The sequence below is a fragment of the Pleurodeles waltl genome, chromosome 5 (genome assembly GCF_031143425.1).
Source record: "Pleurodeles waltl isolate 20211129_DDA chromosome 5, aPleWal1.hap1.20221129, whole genome shotgun sequence".
Taxonomy (NCBI): Eukaryota; Metazoa; Chordata; class Amphibia; order Caudata; family Salamandridae; genus Pleurodeles; species Pleurodeles waltl.
The window spans coordinates 628,194,740-628,214,888 of record NC_090444.1 but is presented as its reverse complement, the minus strand read 5'-3'; the positions used below and the strand labels follow the sequence as shown (position 1 = coordinate 628,214,888).

Here is a 20,149-nt window from a genome sequence, read left to right as displayed (position 1 = left end):
CAATTGGGTATAAGCAAATTCTACTATTTTCAGAGGAGAAAACACAAGCTCTTTAGTACTGGCGAGTACTAGTAAAGTGGGAAGAGTCCTAAAAGCCAACAAAAACAGAATCAGATAACAGGAGGGTGAAAGCAAAGCATTTGGGGATAATCCTACAGAAAGGGTCAAGTCCAACAGTAACAAAATATGCATTTTACACTGAATAAAAATGAAAGAGATGTGCATTCATTTACAGTGTAGCTCACGGTCCAGTGATTCCTTGTACTGATGGTAATCCACCAAGAAAGGTAAGGGCCATAGTCTGAAAAAGCTGAGCTCCATGTTATCCAAAGTTGTCTTAGCTCACAGGAACCAGGCACTGTGATATTGATTTTGGGAATTCACTGCTGTGGAAAATGTTCTGTATAATTCCATTAGCATCTTGGAACATATATGATGTCCTTTCTAGTGTGCTTTGTTCAGTTGGAATTGATACCTTCCGCCTATCATACCTCTGAAGTATGGTTCACTATGGAGTCTATAAAACAGTTTATCTAATCACAGATGTCTAAAAACAACATCATTTTGATTCATTTTTAAGTCGGTCAAGTCGGTCAAGACCTACCAGACCACATAGCTGCCTGGTTTGCTAACAACATTTTGGAGAAATTCAGCAAGTTTCCCTGGCAATGCATTTTGCCCATTGCTTACAACTGATTTTGTGTTTTATAACTAGTGTTAGACCTGACAGCCTTAGGGTGATCACCCCTAACTTTTTGCCTGCCTCCCTCCACTTTTTAGACACTGTTTTTGCTGGTTTTTAGACTCTGCGCACTTTACCACTGTTAACCAGTGCTAAAGTGCATATGCTCTCTCCCTTTAAACATGGTAACATGGGATCATACCCAATTGGACTATTTAATTTACTTATAAGTCCCTAGTAAAGTGCACTATAAGTGCCCAGGGCCTGTAGATTAAATGCTACTAGTGGGCTGCAGCACTGATTGTGCCACCCAATTAAGTAGCCCCTTAACTTTGTCTCCAGTCTGTCATTGCAAGGCCTGTGTGAGCAGTTTCACTGCCAATTAGACTTGGCATTTAAAAGTACTTGCCAAGTCTAAAAAACTCACCTTTTTCTACATATAAGACACCCCTGAGGTATGCCCTAGGTAACTCAAAGTGCAGGGTGCTGTGTAGGCAAAAGGCAGGACATGTACCTGTGTAGTTTACATGTCCTGGTAGTGTAAAACTCCTAAAATCATTTTTAAACTGCTGTGAGGCCTGCTCCCTTCATAGGCTAACATTGGGGCTGCCCTCATACAGTGTTTGAGTGGTAGCTGCTGATCTGAAAGGGGTAGGAAGGTCATATTTAGTATGGCCAGAATGGTAATACAAAATCCTGCTGGCTGGTGTAGTTGGATTTAATATTACTATTTTAGAAATGCCACTTTTAGAAACTGAGCATTTCTCTGCACTTAAATCTTTCTGTGCCTTACAATCCATGTCTGGCTGGGTTTAGTTGACAGCTCCTTGTGCATTCACTCAGACACACCCCAAACACAGGATACTCAGCCTCACTTGCATACATCTGCATTTTGAATAGGTCTTCCTGGGCTGGGAGGGTGGAGGGCCTGACACTTACATGACAATGGAAAGTAGCCTGCCCTCACACAAAGGACTGCTGCACCCCCTACTGGGACCCTGGCAGACAGGATTAGAACTGAAAGGGGAACTTGTTCACTTCTGAGCCACTTTTTGTAGTCTCCCCCACTTCAAAGGCACTTTTGGGTATAAAAACAGGGCCCCTGCTCTACCAAGACAGACAATTCCAGGAGAAGAAACCTGAACCAGAACCTGCATCCTGCCAAGAAGAACTGCCTGGCTGCCCAAAGGACTCACCTGACTGCTTTCTGTGAAGGACTGCTGCCTTGCTGTTGCCCTGCTGTCTTGCTGCTCTCTTGCCTTGCTGCAGAAGTGCTCTCCAAGGGCTTGGATTGAGCTTGCCTCCTGTTCCCTAAAGTCTCAGGACCAGAAAAGACTTCATCTCTGCAAGAAATTCCTTGTGCGCCAAAAAACGCTGCACAGCCTGCGAAAAACGCTGCACAGCCTGCAACGCGGTGAAAAAATCACTGCACGCTGAATCCGGAACAATGCTGCCTGACTCCGCAATAGGAAGATCGATGCAGCGCCTGCGACGCGACCGGAACTTTGACGCACAGCCCACTGGATCGACGCACATCTGACCCGGAATGACGCAGCCCGACTTCCAGAGAGGAATCAACGTCGCGCCTGCTGTGCGGGAGAAATTCCCACGCATCGCCCACTGGAATTGACGCAGCGCTTGTGACTTAGGCACAAGATCAGGATTTTCCACGCATTGACCCTGGGGCGTCGGAAAACCACTCAACCCGAAGAGGATACGAGTCCGCTTGCCGGAAATCGATGCAGGGCTTCACCGCATGGAAAATATCGAAGCAAGTCGGTGTGCGAAGGGGCGAAACCGACGCACACCTACCTGTTTTCAACGCATCTCCTCCTCTGCGGCCCCTTGCGAGGATTTTTCAACGCAAACCAGGTGCTTTGCCCTGCAGGAGACACTTGTTGTTTCTAGAAGACCTTGAGACACTTTGGCCCTCATTAAAACCCTGGTGGTCAAAGACCACCAGGGCGGTTTTGGAGTTTGTACTGCCAACAGGCTGGCGGTACAAACTTGGGCATTACGACCACAGCGGAGGCGCCGCGGTAGCACCGCCAGGACCGGCGGTTCCCGCCACTTTTGTCCCGGGGGTTGTAATCCCCCAGGGCAGCGCTGCTTGCAGCGCTGCCCAGGGGATTACGAGTCCCCCTCCCGCCAGCCTTTTCATGGTGCCATGAAAAGGCTGGTGGAAAGGGAAGTCGCAGGGCCCCTGGGGGGCCCTGCACTGCCCATGCCACTGGCATGGGCAGTGCAGGGGCCTCCTGCCACGGCCCCATGGAGCTTTTCACTGTCTGCATAGCAGACAGTGAAAAGCGTGATGGGTGCAACTGCACCCGTCACACAGCCGCAACACCGCCGGCTCCATTTGGAGCCGGCTCCCGTGTTGCGGCCGAGATCCCCGCTGGGCCAGCGGGCGGAAACCAGGTTTCCACCCGCAGGCCCAACGGGGATCTCAAAATAGACCCCGTGGGAGTGCAGCTGCATTGGCGGCAGGCCGGCGGTTTCAACTTGGCAGGCGGCGGATGCCACCTGCCAAAGTTGAAATGAGGGCCTATATATTGCTTTTGCAGTAATAAAACAATTGTAAAGACATTTTATATTACTTCTCCAGTACAATTTCAATGTATACTTATTGCATTCTAATTGTTTTTGACCTGCAATTATTCAGATAAAGATTCTATATTTTTACAAACACTGTGTGGTGTGTTTTTGTAGTACTATATGATGTTATGTATGATTTATTGCACAAATACTTTACACATTGCCTTCTAAGTTAAGCCTGACTGCTCAGTGCCAAGCTACCAGAGGGTGGGCACAGGATAATTTGGATTGTGTGTGACTTACTCTGAATAGAGTGAGGGTCCTTGCTTAGACAGGGGGTAACCTGACTGCCAACCAAAGACCCCATTTATAACAACTATCATTTGCTTGCTTTTTATTTGCAGGCTTTATTTGTTTTAGGCTGTCCAGCTTGAATTGTCCCTTCCGTGGCTGATACCCTATTTACAGCATCCTTCCACCAGTGGGGAATTTCCATAAACAGGAATTTAAATGTTGTTCTTCTCTTGTGACATTTGCTCTGCATTCAAAGACAGAGGTCAAATGACAGGCTCTGTCTTCCAAGGGAGCTTGGCGTTTACTTTTATTTCTCTGACTTCAAAGTGAGAGGATTTATGGAATAATCATGCTGGCTACTAGGGATGAGCTAGACAGAGGGCTGTATGAATATTTTTTTCTAGCACACAATAACATTTAAATGTCTGTAAATGAACTGTGCAGGTATTTCAGAATATATCAGAATTAGAGAAACACAAATGAAGCACATGTTTTTGTAAATCCTTAATGTGGTGTAAACAAATGTTTTAAGTAAATAAAACCTATCAATACAATAGGTGATGCCATTTCCACACATCATTTGTGTGTTGTATACTTTTATCAGTAAAACTAGGTCTGTACAAATGTAATCACTATTTCAATTGACGATGTGTTGTTTATAACAGCAGTGTGCTACCACACCATGCATACTCCAAGTTACCCTACTCCACGCCACTGCACACCACTCCACACTGCATCACTGCATTCTACTCTGCACCACTTTACTCTATGTCTCTCTTCACTACTCTGCATCACTTTATTCTATGCCAATGTGCTCTACCACACTCTGCGATGCACCACTGCACTCTACATCACTGTAGTCTAGGCCTCTCCACTCTACTCCGCACCACTGCACTCTACGCCACTCTACTCCATGGAAATCTACTCTGCAACACTGCACTTTATGCACTATATTCATGTCAGTGCACTCTACTGTGTATCACTCCACTCTACACGAGTGCACTGGCAATCCACTCCAAATCTAATATGCTCTGAACACTGCATTCTACCCTGCACCACGCCACTCTACAGCACTTCAGACTACTCTGTAACAATCTCCTCTGCGCCGCACCAGTGCAATCTGTGCTGCACTCTGTGCCACTGCACTCTATGCCACTGGACCATACTCTGCACCACTCTGCTCTAAGTCACTGCACTTTTCTCACTTACCACTGCACTCTATGCAACTGTGCTCCATGCCAATATACTCTACACAACTTTAGTCAAAACTAATGCACTCTACACCAGTCTACTCTGCATCACTTCACTCTATGCTACTATAATCTACTCTGCAATATTATGTCACTGCACTCCACACCACTCTACATCATTGTACTCCACATCACTGCACTCTACACCATTCTATTCTGCTCTGTAACACTGTTTCCTATGCCACTCTACTCTACCCTACTCTACACTATACTGCTACAATCTACACCACTCTACTGGACTCTTCATCACTACAATCTATGCCTCTCTACATTACTCTACTATGTGCCAATGCACTCTACCCCACCCCACTCTACTATGCACCACTGCACTCTCCGCCACTGAACTCTATACCACTCCAGTCTAAGCCACTCCACTCTATGCCACTCTAAACTGCAACACTGCACTCTATGCAAATATTTTATGCCACTGCACTCTAGCCTGCACCACTACATACTCCGCTGCACACCTCTAAGCCACTCTACCCTGAAACAATTTACTCTATCCTGCTCCACTCTACTTTACTCTGCACCATTCTGCTTATGTCACTCTACTCTAAACCACTGCACTCTGTGCCAACTCACACTACACCACTTTACTCAAAACCAATGCACTCTACAAACTATACTCTACTCTACAACACACTCCGCCACTGTATTATATGCCACTTTGCACCATTGCGCTCTATGTCACTACACCCTATGCCACTCTGTTCTGCTCTACAGCAATAGTAATAAAAACATTTTTAAAAAATCAATATAAACTTACCTTGGCTCCCGTGCTGCGCACCGCTCCTCTGCTGGCTGGAGGCAGGCACAGGCTCCCAACCTGCCCTGCGGCCAATCCTGGTGCCACTCAAAGCAGCATCAGGATTGGCTGGGAGCGGCCAGCCAGGGTGCTCCCAGGCAGACTGGGAGCCTGTGCAGGCTCTCTCCAGCCCAGCAACATGGTTGTTGGGCTGGAGAGAGCAAGGTTGCTGGGCTGGAGAGAGCTTACAAGCGCATGTGTGTTTGGCCAGCCTGAGACAGCCGGCCAAACACACATACAATCTGAGGGGGAGTGCTTGGGGAGTGCTGAGCACTCCCCAAGCACTCCCCCTCAGAGCACGTTACCCCCGTGGCCCAGCCCCTTTACAAGGAAATGATAACAAATACTGTTTGTTATAGTTTCCTTGTAAAGGTTTTGCAGCTGTTACCGCTGGCAGGGGGGCGACTCTCCTTCGCCCCCATGGAGGAGCCGCCCCTATTAGTTAGGTCTTTATCTACTGTTGTCTGGTCCACAAATTAATTAATAAAATACAGGGCACAAAAGAAAGACTTGTTTAAAACATTACTAGTAAAACTGAAGCATCATTAAAAGGGATTTTTTTTTCTTTTAATTCAAATTATTGTAAGCATATTATGGCCACATTTAGGTGGCATCATGCTTTCTGTCTTTGTTAATGTGTGTGAAATGTAGAAACATTGACTCTTTTTTTCATGGTTATCCGCCATATGCACAATTGTGTTAAATCAGATCCTGAAGCAGTGGGGGCAATGCATTACAGGAATAGTTACAATGAACATGCTTAGACATCAAGTGTGACATGCTTTTCTGTCCTTTCGTGGTTGGATGAGCCTCGTTCTTGAGGCACCAGTTTTCTATAATGATTTATTGAAAAACGGCCCCACAGATTATATGTGCATTTAATAAATGCTTTTTTACAGCACAGCCTTGCTGCTTACAGATTGCTTCAGTGCATGCCCCACGAGTCTAACCATTATGCTCGATCGCCATCACTGTATTTGATGACCTGAGACACATGGCAAGTGATAACACTGAGTCAGGCATTATTTATTTGCTGCATTCATCTTCTTTGTAGAACTGAGACATTTCTTTAATCTAGCAGTGTGCTGTCTAAAATATGTTTCTTTTGTTTAATTTCAGAGCGAAGCTGGGCATGCCACAGTTTTTGAGCGGGGAAGCTCAGAGCTTACTGCGCTCCTTATTCAAGCGGAACCCCTCTAACAGGCTAGGTATACATATATTGAAGTTTTGTTGTACTGCACCTCCGATGGCGTTTCACATGCTTTGTCCTGAAGTTATTTTTCCCTTAAAATCATAGCTGCATTATCTGTAGTTTGACTTTGAAATGAAAATGATGTAGACGAATGGTGCATCTTCACCATAGGCAATTCTCTTTTAAAGGTGTGCAACTAACAGGACCATTATAAAAAACTTTTTATAAAGGATCACACAGTATCACACAGACTGTGGTGGAGTTATTTTAGGTTTGGAGATAAAGATTATTTTGGGGGGTTTTCAAGTGGTTGGTGACGCAGGGTGACAGGAGAATTATTTTTCAATTGGGAGGGATGCAAATGTTGACGATGTGACGCTGGGCGGCATTTGGAGGGCAGGCCATGGTTATGTATGTCTCGTGAATTAATCCACTGCCCCTGCTTAAATTTGGAAACGGGACGGATGGTTTGTGGGAGTTGGGCATATAGCATCAAAATATCGATGGCTAAACTATTAGTTTTCTACCTGAAATCACTCACGACACTTAGTTAAAAACATCAATTATTTACGATTACCTATTTATAATTCTATATGTTAATCGTTGCTTCCATTGGAAGCTATTAACATGACTAAGTAGACCAAAATCCTTGTATTCACTGCTATAATGTACCAACAGTGGGACACAGAAGTTGAATTCCACTGCCGTGATGTTATAAAAAGAAGCCATTGGTTCCTCTGCCCTATCTGACACGTTCTGGGCCTGATTTATACTTTTTTTAGCACCGCATTTACGTAATTTTTTGACGCAAAAGCAGCGCTAACTTACAAAATATAATAGAATTTTGTAAGGGTGCACCGTTTTTGTGTCAAAAAATGACGCAAATGCGGCGCTAAAAAGTATACATCAGGCCCTCTGTGTCTTGGCAGACCTATGCTAATAGACAAGCTTGAAAGCTGCACGGAGACAGCTCCCAGAGAGTCTTCCAGCACATCTCCTGTGTTGCCCTCTGCTCCATGGTGAGCAGAGATCACAGATTCAGTGGGGAGGAAGGTGGAAGGCACAGAAGGTGGGGGAGCAGAAGGACATCCTCATCATGAATCAAATCCCCACTTACGAGGCATCACGTAGACTCCAATGAAATGCAGGAGAATCGTCATTCACAGTAGATGGGCCATTTATATATCCGCAAGGATTCTGCCGAATTACAGTGCTTTTGTGTTTCTGAACAAACCGATAGAAAGTGGTAATTCTGTTGTTTCTGCTTCTCAGTTGAAGTGATTCGTTAAACCTAAGTGATTAATCTAAGTGATTAAAAGATATTTACACTGTAGAGATTTGCCCTTGGAGTTGGAGATATTGTTTTGCATAAAAGAGTACCCAGCACTCATAAGCAGCTGTTTATAAAAAAATGGCTTCATTTTCAAAGTATATTCAAAACTGATATTTGAATGATAAATCATATGGTGTTTGGGAGACTTATTACTAATATATTTATCTTGGTGCCATGAGCATCACAGCTATGGATGTCATGTATTACACGTAAAGATGCCCTCCAAATTGACAAGGCCTTTCTGTAGGCAGCCCTGCTTGATACTTTGATGTGATCTTGCACATGGTGGCCACTAACGTAATCATGACTCTTGTGGTCCCTATTTCAATAGTAAAATACAGTAGCCTGAGATGATTTTTTATTCAACATAACTAACTCCTATCAGTGAAACCTGAACTAAAATGTGTGTAAACAAGGGTTGAGGCTGGAGTGCTTAGCACAAATAGAATATAAAGTAAATTGTGCATTTGAGATGTGTGTGAACATTGGGAAAAAATTTTTTTGACGCAGGATTATTAATAATGAATAGCAAGTGATAAGCTCAATGTGATGATAATATATGGCACATTTGTCACTATTTGTACAGAAGAGGTCGCAACGATGGTATTAAAATGCCTTTTGCACATTGAAGTTTATAAGATATATATAGATAGGGAGTCCGATATTGGGATATTAAACAGAAAAAGATCACCCTTTTTGCTTAATTGAGCTCAAACGAGCTACAGCTAATGTGTAGGATATGGGGATGGTTAATAATGAAGGGCAGCCCACTCTATCCTCCCTACAGTGGTATTACAAGGAGATCTAGTAGTGGATTAATATGAATGAAGCAGACTAATGATGAAAAGTCTAGTTCTGCTAATATGTAATTTTATAGAATAAATGATACAAACTCATGATGTAAATAAGACAAACAAGCAATTGTGGATATTTATTTTAGGACTATGTATTCCCAATTTAATAATATTATATTTCTGTTGTTTTTCTTAACATTTTGTTCACTAGATCTGAATTTATGAAATGTATATGTAATACATGTTGTTAAGAATGTGGAGTACAACTAGTTCCACTGAAATGCTGCATCAAAAATCTTCTACTATCCTCATGAAAAGAAGAAATGTATAAATGATTGTGATGAGTTTTAAGGATGTAGGCGTTTTAATATTTGTGTTATAACTTTGATCTGTGAGATTTTATTTAGAGGTATTGAAATTTTGTATTGTTGACTAAAAAAGTCTTATTTTCTATAAATACCAACAGAATTCTTAAAGAAATATTGGATAAAAGCACATTTTTAAACCCTTGAGTGCTGCTGTCTGCCAGAGGCCGACTCCCGCACTACCTCCCCAGTGCATCTGTCAGCCATTGACCAACACTGCGGAGGCAACTAAAGGCCTCTCTGGTGTTCTGCACCCAAGGGGGTCCTTTATTATTTTCTAACCTCGGGCTGCTTGGGAAGAGCTTCCTGAGCAGCCTGAATTTTGTTTTACTTTAGTGTAATGACTATCAGCATGCAGTGCACGCTGAAGTCATTACAATAAGAAAGTCTAACGAGCCAATTGGCTCGTATTAGCTTGTTATACTTTCAGCGCATGAGCACTCGGGGCATGTCTCAGCCCCCTGAGCTCTGATTAGAGTGAGAGAGGTATCATTGGAAAGGGGAGAATATCCTCTTCCAATGATATTGCTGCCCAGGGGATCCCTGCTTGGGGATCGCCACAGGAGAGTGACACCCAAGCAGGGATCCATCCATCCACTAGATGCCAGGTATTTGGGGGATGGCCTTTGGGCAAGGGCTTGCGGTCCTCCCACCCCCATACTAGATCAGCCTTTCTGCCCCGTGGGGAGCAGATGGGGGTCATAACCCCTGATCTGCTCCGAGGGAGGTTGCCTACTATGGGGAAGGCCATGCCCCTAGCTCCCAAAAAAGTATATGTACAGTCTTTCTGCCCCTCCCTTAACGGGCAGATGAGGGTGATTACCCCTAATGACCCAATCCGAGGGGAAGGGAGCAGAAAGCCCACTAGACACCAGGGATTTTTTTTTTAAATAAAGGGGTGGGTCCGCTTACTATGGGCATGGCCATGCTCACTCCCCCACAAGGACAATCAGTCTTTCTGTCCTGGGGGTGAATGGCAGAAAGCTCACTAGACCCCAGGGTTGATTTTCGAAATGAATATAGGAGTGGGGACTGCCCACTATGGGCATTGTCATGCTCCCACCGTACCCCAAAATAAAGCTAAGTTGACAGTCTTTCTGCACCCCCTGGAGAGCAGATGGGGTGATTACCTCAGTCTGTTGCTTGGGGCAGAAAGGCCACTAGACACCAGGGATTGTATTTTTAAAAAAGAAATAGGGATGGGGTTGTCCACTGTGGACATGGCCACGCCATCTCCCAACAAAAGACAGACAGTCTTTCTGGCCCCTGGGGGTGGATGGGAGAGGTTACCCCCAATCTACCCCATCCCTTTTTGTGGCAGAAAGCCTACTAGACACCAGGGTGTGGGGGCTGCCCACTATGGACATGGCAATGTCACCACCCCCCACAAAACTATTGTGACAGTCTTTCTGCCCCCCTGCCACCTCCAGAGGGCAGATAGGGGTAACTACCCAGGAAGAGAAAGCCCACTAGATGCCAGGAAGTTTTATAAAAGGAAAATATAGGGATGTCAGCTGCTCACTATAGGCATGGCCATGATCTCACCCAACAAGAAGCCAGAAAGTACTTCTGACTCCCTCAGGGTCGGATTGGGGCAATTATCCCAATTTCCCCCTTGGGGGCAGAAAGTTTACTAGTCACAAGGGACTATGTTGATGTAGTATTTTTGAGAGGGGGTCACCCCCCCTGGACATGGGCCCATGCTCTCCCCCACCTCAAGGCCCAATAACGTTACTTCCCCTACACAGGGGGCGGACAGTGGTATTTATCCCCAATTTCCCTCAAAGGGGCAGAAAGGCCACTAGACACCAGACGTTTCAAAAAGGAACAAAAACAAAAAAAAGAAGAATGCAGCCTACCCCAGCATTGAACTATACCCCCTCTTCAGAAAGGGCAATAGTGTCTTTCTGGCAGATGGAAGGTTTTTCCTAATTGGGGCAATTGCCCCAAATATGCCCCAGGGGGTAGAAAGACTAACTTACACTAGGGATTTTAACTTTGTGGCAATAGAAAGTGGTTTGTGTTGCACTCTGGCATTAGTAACACCCCAGAAAAAGGAACAAAGCAGTTTTTTGCATCCCAAGGGGCAGCATGAGGTTTGCCCAAATGTGCCCACAATATGGCAGGAATATTTTTTTTTTTATAAATTAATGGGGTGTGTCTGGCCCATCCTAACATCTGCCCCACATTCACCCGTCAAGCCTCACCAGTCTTTCTGCTCCCCTGCAGACTACAAAATCCCACCCTAATGGTAAACGGAAGGATAGTTGATTTCTTTGGGAGTTGTTTTTACATATGTGCCAGGAGTTTGTGGCTAACGCCTATTATCACCCAACTTGCAGTGGTGAATGGCCACACTTATTGGGCTTAGGTTGGCTGCCATCTGGGAAAACTACTCAACCTAGTCAGTTCTGAAAACTAGACACTTTAGGGAGTCCAGGGTGGTGTGTTTCATGTGGGTCTCACAACATGTTCTTGCCCACAATAACCTGTCAACTGCAAGCTTTGACTAAAAGCACAGATTTTTCTCACATTTCTGCGAGGAAAACATCTGAAATCTGCTAGGAGCCACATAGTTCCTACCACTCCGCATTCCCCTAAGTCTTCTGATAACAATGGTACCTCACTTGTGTGGATGGGCCAAGAGATTGTGACACCAAAGACTCTAAAGCTCTACATGGAGAGATAAGCAATAGGCTTAATTGCTGGATTTGGGGCTGTGCAGTGGCACCACCAATGCAAGAGCTCCCATTGACCTTGGTTTAATCCATTCATGGTGCAGGAACTAGTCCTAGTCAGGCAAGTGGTACAGCGTTTTTATCAGCACAAGTGGAGTAACACTAGGTGGTAGGATTTTTGTGGATTATTGTGTATTGCATAAGATTCCACCACAGAAATATAAAGAAATGCATTGTGGATATAAAAACCTAATGGGATCCACACAAAGCACAACAGGATCCAGACAAAGCACACCACCATGGAATCCCCTGGTTGTCTAGTTTTCAAAATGTCTGTTGTTTGTAGGTTTACATGGGTGGCTCCACAGTATTGCCGCAAATACTGCAGCTAGCCTGATTGCTTATCTCTCAATGTAGTGCTTTAGAACTTTTTGTGTCATGGTCTTGTGGCCCACCCCCGCAAGCGGGGTGCATTCTTATTGGTGGACCTTGGGGTACTCAGAGTGGTAGGGAATATGTGGCTCCTTTCAGATTCCAGAACTGCCCCTCACTGACATGTGAACTAAATATGCCTCTTTGCCGAAGTGTGACATTTGCGAGTGCCTCTGGGTAAAATGTCCTAGAGAGACTCATGCAAGTCATGTATTCCCCTAGTGTCTAGTTTTAAAAGATGTGCAAGTTTGCTAGTTTCCCATAGGTGCCAGTTGAGCTCTGACCAAATATCCATAGGTAGCCACATGTAAAAAAAGGCTCAGTTTTGAGTGGAAAAATGTAATGTATTCATGATGGGTTTTGGGGCATTTATCGTTGCGGGCACTAGGCCTACCCACACAAGTGAGGTACCACTTTTATTGGGAGACTTGAGGTAATGCTTGAGTATGATTGCCTGTTTGCATTTATTTACGGTATAAGCATCATTGGCCTTGCACATTATCATTATTTAGAGTTATTTTTTGATATTTTTAACACTTCTCCATGGGTGGAGCCTTCTGTGGTTCCCTGTAGAAGGGGAGATGGATGGACTCCCTCACATTTCACGAAGAACCAGAATTAGACCACTTAAAGGCTAATCTAACCTTGGGGCAGTCAAGACCATCACACCACCTGGAAAACTGTTTTCTCTTCTAGTAGTGGCAGGGGGGTAATGTATTGTTTGTATGGGTGTCTCCATAAAGAATTAAATAATTAAATTAAAGAATTGTTGTCAGGAGTTAAGTCCGGGACCCCTAATGATCCCTGCCCCCCTAATATTCTGAAGCTCGCTCCGGACTTGGTGTTCGCAGTATTAGAACCGATATTGAATGCCAGGGTCTTTCCCCCCTCCTGGAAAGAGGCTATTGCTATCCCACTCAAAAGAAAAAAACAGGAGGTGCCCCTAATGATCTTAAGAATCTTTGTCCTATCACTTCATTGCCCACACCGGCCAAAATTCTTGAAAAACACCTCAATATTGAACTTGCCCGCTTCTTACAGGACAGTGGCTTCTTAGACCCCCATCAGCCCGGATTTCGTAAAACGCATAGCACAGAATCCGCGCTCATTGCCACCTCGGATAAAATCCGTAGACTGATGGATCAAGGGGAGGGTGCCATTCTAGTACTGTTAGATCTCTCAGCTGCATTCGACACCATCTCCCCGCAATTGATGGTGCAACGTCTTTACCAAGTTGGGGTAAGAGATAGTGCCCTGGATATCCTGAAGTCCTTTCTGTTTTAAAGATCAACCATTGTGAGCTGTGGGCACTTCAGAGTCTCCCTGTTTCAACTCCCTTGCTGGGTTCCCCAAGGATCCTCTCTTTGCCCTACTTTGTTCAACCTGTAAGTGGCCCTGCTGGCCAAGCTCGTTCTATCCTTTGACTTCCAGGTTGCCTCCTATGCTGACGCTACCCAGCTTATTATCCCAATCAATAGGAACTGGGAGGAGGTGGTCAACAGGTTTTACAACTTCACAAACAAGATTAATAAATGGATGAGCCATAATTAGCTCAAAAGGAATGGAGAAAAAAACGGAAATTCAATTTTTTGGCTCCAACGGCTCGTTATGGAATTCCTGCTGGTGGCCTTAATCTTGCGGCGACCTTCCAGCACCCGTCCCAAAAGCAAGAAACCTAGCAATCATATTTGACAACGCCTTATCTTTTGATCAACAGGCGAACCAGACCATTAAAACATGTTATTGGACGATCTAAACCCTCCAGAAAATTCTCCCCACCTACAGAAGGAACTCAGAATTTCGGTGATCCTGGCTCTAGTTATGTCCAAACTGGACTATTGCAATGCTTTGATGTTGAACATCAACAAAGGGTCTCTTCACAAACTGCAACTGATTCATAACACCGCAGTCCGACTGGTACTAGATCTTCTGCACTCGGCTTCCACCAGTGGCAGCTTGAGGCAGCTGCACTGGTTACCGGTAGAGAAGGCCATTATTTTCAAAGCTCTCTGCCTAACACATAAGGCGCTCCATTCTGAAGGGGCCAAATACCTTCGTACCTCTCTGCAATAGCATTTTCCTAGCTGCCTGCTTAGATCATCCTGTCGCCATCTGGTCTCAGTCCTCCGCAGCTGGAAGTCTAAATTGGGGGACGGAGCCTTTTCAGTGGCCAAACTCTGGAACACTCTCCCGCCTCATTACAAGGAGGACAAATGTATGCGTTTCCAGAAGCTGATAAAAATTTGGCTCTTTTGCATCAAATTATAACTGTCTTCCCAGCATATCCCTTCTACTCCCCTGTCTTTCTTCACACTCACTTTCACTACTCTCCGCGTAGTGCTTCGATGCCACAGCGGGAATGCACTTTACAAATACAAAATACAAAAGGGGGTCAGATGTTTGAATAACAGTGTTTGTATAGCAGATGCATGGCTAGTTTGCTTCACCATTTTGGTAGTGTCAGTCTGAATAAGATTCACAGTAGCATTTACCATGTTTACTGATAGGAAGTTGCATTACTTTAGGATGTTTTCATTCTTTTGATTAACAATATTACAGTTCTTTATATGTCTGATGTTGTACAGAATGCGTGAGTGTCAGTCAAAGCTGAGGAGTGCTGTAATGCCATAATAGGAATGTTGGAATATGTACCAAGAATGCTTGTCAGTTATGAGTTGGAGGCAGGGAGAGCAGAGGGTAGGAGCAGCAGATGTTGGTCAGGTAATCCTTTTGAAGCCGTTATAAAGGTAGCTGATAGATAGCTCAGAATTTAGAGTTAATTCTGGTCACCTAGGGCCCCTCTCAGGCTTATGTTGAAAAGGATCTTAGGTTCCTCATGTCACCACAGCTTCTTAGTATATTAAGCTTCCTTTCTCAGTCAGAGCACTGCCAGATGAGAGAGGGTCCCTGACAAAGTAAACATCACTCTCTTTTCTCAAACAGAGAACTGGCAGATGAGAGAGGGTCCCTGAGAAAGTAAAAAGTTCTCTGTTGAAATACCAAGAGTTTATAAGTTTAGTAGCATAGATATAAAAAGGTCTTTTTCTGGTATTCAGATTTTTTTTCAGAAGACTTTCATGTGGTGTTGAAAGAGAGTGAATGATGACTGTGCCGTGCGGGAGAAACTAAAAATACCCACTGAGTGTTGGAAATCCCATGATACAAAGAAGGTAGGAGGTGTACTGTGCTTGCTGTTGAAACACTTGCCCAGACAAAAAATAGTATCATATTCACAACAGATACTCATTAAAATCTTAGGGCAATTAAGGTATCAGGGAAGTGTTAGTTTTTTTCACCATATATTGGTGAGGTACATTCTAAAATAAACTTTACATTTGACCTAAGTCAAATTGAGTTTCATACTGTAAGTTAATAGTGGGGAATCATGTGAAGTAATAATCATACAAGTGGCTTTGAAGAGGAAGTTTAAGTAATATTGATAAAGCAGATACTTCAACCTGTATGTCTTTAGTTGCCTCTTTTGACGTTAAAAACAACAACAATGTTTGACAACCAGCAGAGTAGAGGTCAATATTTAATCTCATATTAACCATGTACTAAATGCATTTTCTACAATTATGGACCTGAATCATAAAAGGAAGTTTGCATCTGTAGAGATCTACTCACATGTAGATCCACACCATCACATATCTGTAACTCTCCATTTATTGCTATTCACTATTTCTGATTCGAGATTTGCACTTCAGATTTTGAGTTAGAATTTACATCCCCTCAAATGAGCAGGTGGAAAAACCTGCAACTAAATTTGTGAGTATAATGTTACTATTAATAACTTTCCACCTGTGTGTGGACTTCTCTGCCACTCTGAAGCGTACTCCCTTGGGAAAATATAAGAAAATGTAATAAAGTTTATTTTTAATTAAAAAATAAATACAATTAATCTATTGTTAAATAAAAATGTAAGCTAATTTTAAATAAATTATATTTATCTAGAGCTGTTCAAATAAAAAGATACAACAGTCTGCATATTAAAATTAACTTTTATTTGCAAACTAATTTAAATATATTAACTGATTTATTGTGTATTGTTTATCGAAAAAAATATTTTAAATTTAAAATCACCCATGCTCACTTACAATGTATCCATTTTTGACATGTTAAAAATGCAATCATATATTATGTTTTTAAACTAAGTTAAAAATGTAAGGGAACTTATTATACATTTAAGTGTGTTCTTAAACTAACAAATATTAAAAATTGCTATGAGTTGCATTTATTATTTTTAACTTAAATGTTATACAAATATATCAATAAAAATATAATTCTATAATTATTTTAATTAATTTTACATTATTTTCTACACAGTGGTATTTATAGCCTATGTACATTATTTTCCATGGAAGTGTGTTGCAGTGGTTTGGCCCTTCATATTGGTTGGCTTATTAATGGGTCTTATAGATACAGTAATGAGCTTATTTGAGCAAATGTTCGACTGAGTTCCACACTAGTATTGTCACCATGTTTAGTCCTTTAACAGCAAATTTATGAACAAAATATTACTGACTATACCATTGGTATGACTGGATTATTTGTTTGAGTCCAACCTACTGTATGGAGATAATACAATAGGCATTTATCATGAAAACTGCTGAGAAAATTCCATGATCCCCTTTTTGTATAATGAACTGTGCTTGATATTTAATTGAAAGAACTGAAGAGTCCAATAAAAAATCAAAGTAATAACAAGCGAGTGGTTGTATGCTAGAAGGAACCAAAATGGTGTTAGTTTACAAAGGTTATAGTTTTTAAGACCTCTGGTCCAAGAGTTGTGTATGATAGCTATCTCTGCGGGCAGGCATAGGGTGTTAGATGGTATGTCAATTGCAGGGAAGTTCAGCGTCACGGGTCGAGAGTCTTGGAAAATTGCACTGGCCTATCCATTATGTCATGAAATTTGGCTGGGTTAGGTAGTAAATTGCTGGACCCCGAGTGGGTCACCTACATAAACAAGCAGGATATATCCATATTCCAGGAGACTTGGGCCGAGGGCCCATTTTCCTGGATGGTTTTTTAGCCTATTATGTGGTGGCCAAACCAGCAGGTGGGGGCACTGGTTGGGCCAAGGGGGGTCTAATGATATTGCTAAACATAAAACTGCAGTGCGATCATTCAGCACTAAAAATAGATTCCCCTTTATATATTAGGTGTCCAGCTTGAATTTAATCAAGGTTTTAAGATAACAGTTATCAATGTGTATGCTCGGTCAGTGTTGCACGGAAAAGAGTCTCAGACTTTTTCTACTAACTTAGTGCTTGCAGGGGATATGAATTGTACATTAGAACCTTCTCTTATAAGCAGCGATTTAAAGGCGGAAGAGGATGAACATTGGGGCATCCCACAATTGACGAGCGAATGCTTGTGCACTCACTCCTGTGCCACCCTTCAGTTGACATCACTGTGTTTTAATTTAAGCGTGGGCTCAGGGCTTGTAACGGTCGTACACGCCCTGATCCAAGTATCACTCCCACCTTTAACCGTGGTCAATCTACTAGTGTTATTGACTATTTTCTAGTGGATGTTAGGATATGGCCAATGATGGAAGACATGAGGGTTGACTTTCGCAACAACAGTTATCATAATTCTTTGCTCCTTACCTTACACAGTGGTGAATTTAGGAGGTCTCAGAACACCCACTATAATATGGTCCCAGAGTCACTTGTGGCTAATAATCATAAACATGTTAGCTGGCCAAAACTGATGTCTAATCCGTATTTGATCAAGGAGATTTGTAAATTGTTTGTTGACGCCATGGCTAAATATAAAGAGCATGAGGTCAGAAATATCCACTTCTCCGCATCCATGAGATGCTGGTACATGAACTACAGAATATTTACTATAGGAAGATTACCACCAAGCAAACTGCTGTCACATATAAAACAAGGGAGTGGTTCAATAAGGATTGCTCTAAGGCTAAATTAGCATTAAAGTCAGCTATTGTGTCTCGTTCACAGGGGGCGATTGGAACAGCCAGACTAGCCTATGATAGGGCTATAGCACAGGCAAAGAAAAGTTGGGAAGACTCAATCTGGAAGAATCTGCTTGATGCAATTAGACATAATGATAATGGGACCTTTTGGAAGTTACTTTCTAATAGACTTAAAGTGGGTAGGAGCACTATTTATACCCATATTCAACCAGAGAGTTGGGTGGATCATTTTTCTAATCTTTATGCTTCACTTTGCAATATTTCAACCCTCCTCCCCCCAGTAGCTGGGTAAAACGCATTTATTGTCAGATGACCCAGGAATGGATGCCCATAACTAAGATGATCACATTGTCTTTACTCTGGAGGAAACTATTGCTGCAATCGATTCCCTAAATCCTTTCAAAGCCCCAGGTCCAGATAAAATACCGGGGGATTTGTATAAGTCTGAGCCAATAATCTGGTCCAGTTATATCAATATGATATCCAATGCAATAGCAGCCAGGCGCCCAATGCCCAGTACCTCGCAAGGGGCGAAATAATACCCACTTACAAGAAGGGTGTAGTGAGCTCTCCTGCGAACTATAGACCAATCAGCCTTATCAATAATCTCCTAATATTTTTTGCTAAACAGCTTTTGGATAGGCTGTTGGATTGGGCTGATGCCCATCACGTGATGTCCCCACTTCAGGCAAGCATCCGCTCCAAAACTAGTATGGTGGATCAAGTTATCAGGTTAGTGCTTCTTTATTGGAAATATGTAACCCTTGCCAAACAAAATCTATATGTTGTTTTTGTGGATCTTCGGTCTGCTTTTGATTTGGTCCTGAGAGAGAAATTGCGGGGTGTTTTACACAAAATAGGTACTCCAGGGAACCTAATCCATTCTTTACAGTGACTACACGAGGGCACTTATGTTCAGGTGAGATGGGGTAACCAGGGAAAATTAACAGACCATATCGCCATCCAGCGGGGGTTCGCTAAGGTTGCATCCTGGCACCAACACTATTTACTTTATACATAAACGAGGTAGTTCAAGCAGTGTCTCTTTGCCAGAACGATGCTCCTTCCCTAAATGCTCAAAAATTCCCTATACTACTCTTTGCGGATGACTCCCTCCTCATTTCTAAGACTCCAATGGGGCTCCAGACCCTTGTTAATATGTTTATAGCATTCTGTGCAGACCGTGGGTTTGAACTGAATGTCAGCAAAACCAAATTAATGGTGTTTAGCCCAAGACCAGTCACAAGATGCACTATCACTATAGCTGGGGTTCCTTCCAATAAAATCAGCTTGATAGACTATTTGGGCGTGAGGATTTCCAACAAATTACATTGGGAAGATCAGATCAGTAAAAGTGTGTCTCTCCTCCAACATAGATCAGGTGCCATTTTGTGCTTACACAAAAGTACTGGCATGAAAGCCATCTCTCTGGCTCTTAAGATCTATTTGGCAAAAGCACAAAATGCTGCTACCTATGGCCCTGAGGTGTGGGGATTTTTCAAAACCCTCAAACTGTCTTTGAGTGAAAATAGCTTTGCCAGAGCACTACTTGCGTGTCCAGGCAGAACCCCTCTGATTCCCATCTTTCTGGATCTTGGTTTTAATCGTATCTCAGATATGTTAGCTTTAAGACTGTTACTTTTTTGGGTAAGGATTTGGATCATCCCAGAGTTCACAATTTACAGGTACTCACTTCTTGATCTTTTAAAAAGACCTAATGCAGCCTCTATCCCATGGTTTAGGCATGTGTCAAACTGATTTCGCCTTGTGGGTCTCGGGGGCTATTGGGAGAATCCACAGGATCTAGGGAAGGCCCAGAAACAATCTTTGAAATTAGTCTAT

The 20,149-nt window shown here is 43.1% G+C and overlaps 1 protein-coding gene across 1 annotated transcript in view; it reads left to right on the top strand.

Annotated features, from left to right (window-relative positions):
• The window catches only part of RPS6KA2 (ribosomal protein S6 kinase A2), a 1,517,835-nt gene that overhangs the window by 880,484 nt on the left and 617,202 nt on the right, over window positions 1-20,149 (top strand). The window contains exon 10 of the mRNA XM_069234488.1: window positions 6,686-6,774. Coding sequence (XP_069090589.1) covers window positions 6,686-6,774 — 89 coding nt within the window. The remainder of the gene's footprint in view (window positions 1-6,685; window positions 6,775-20,149) is intronic.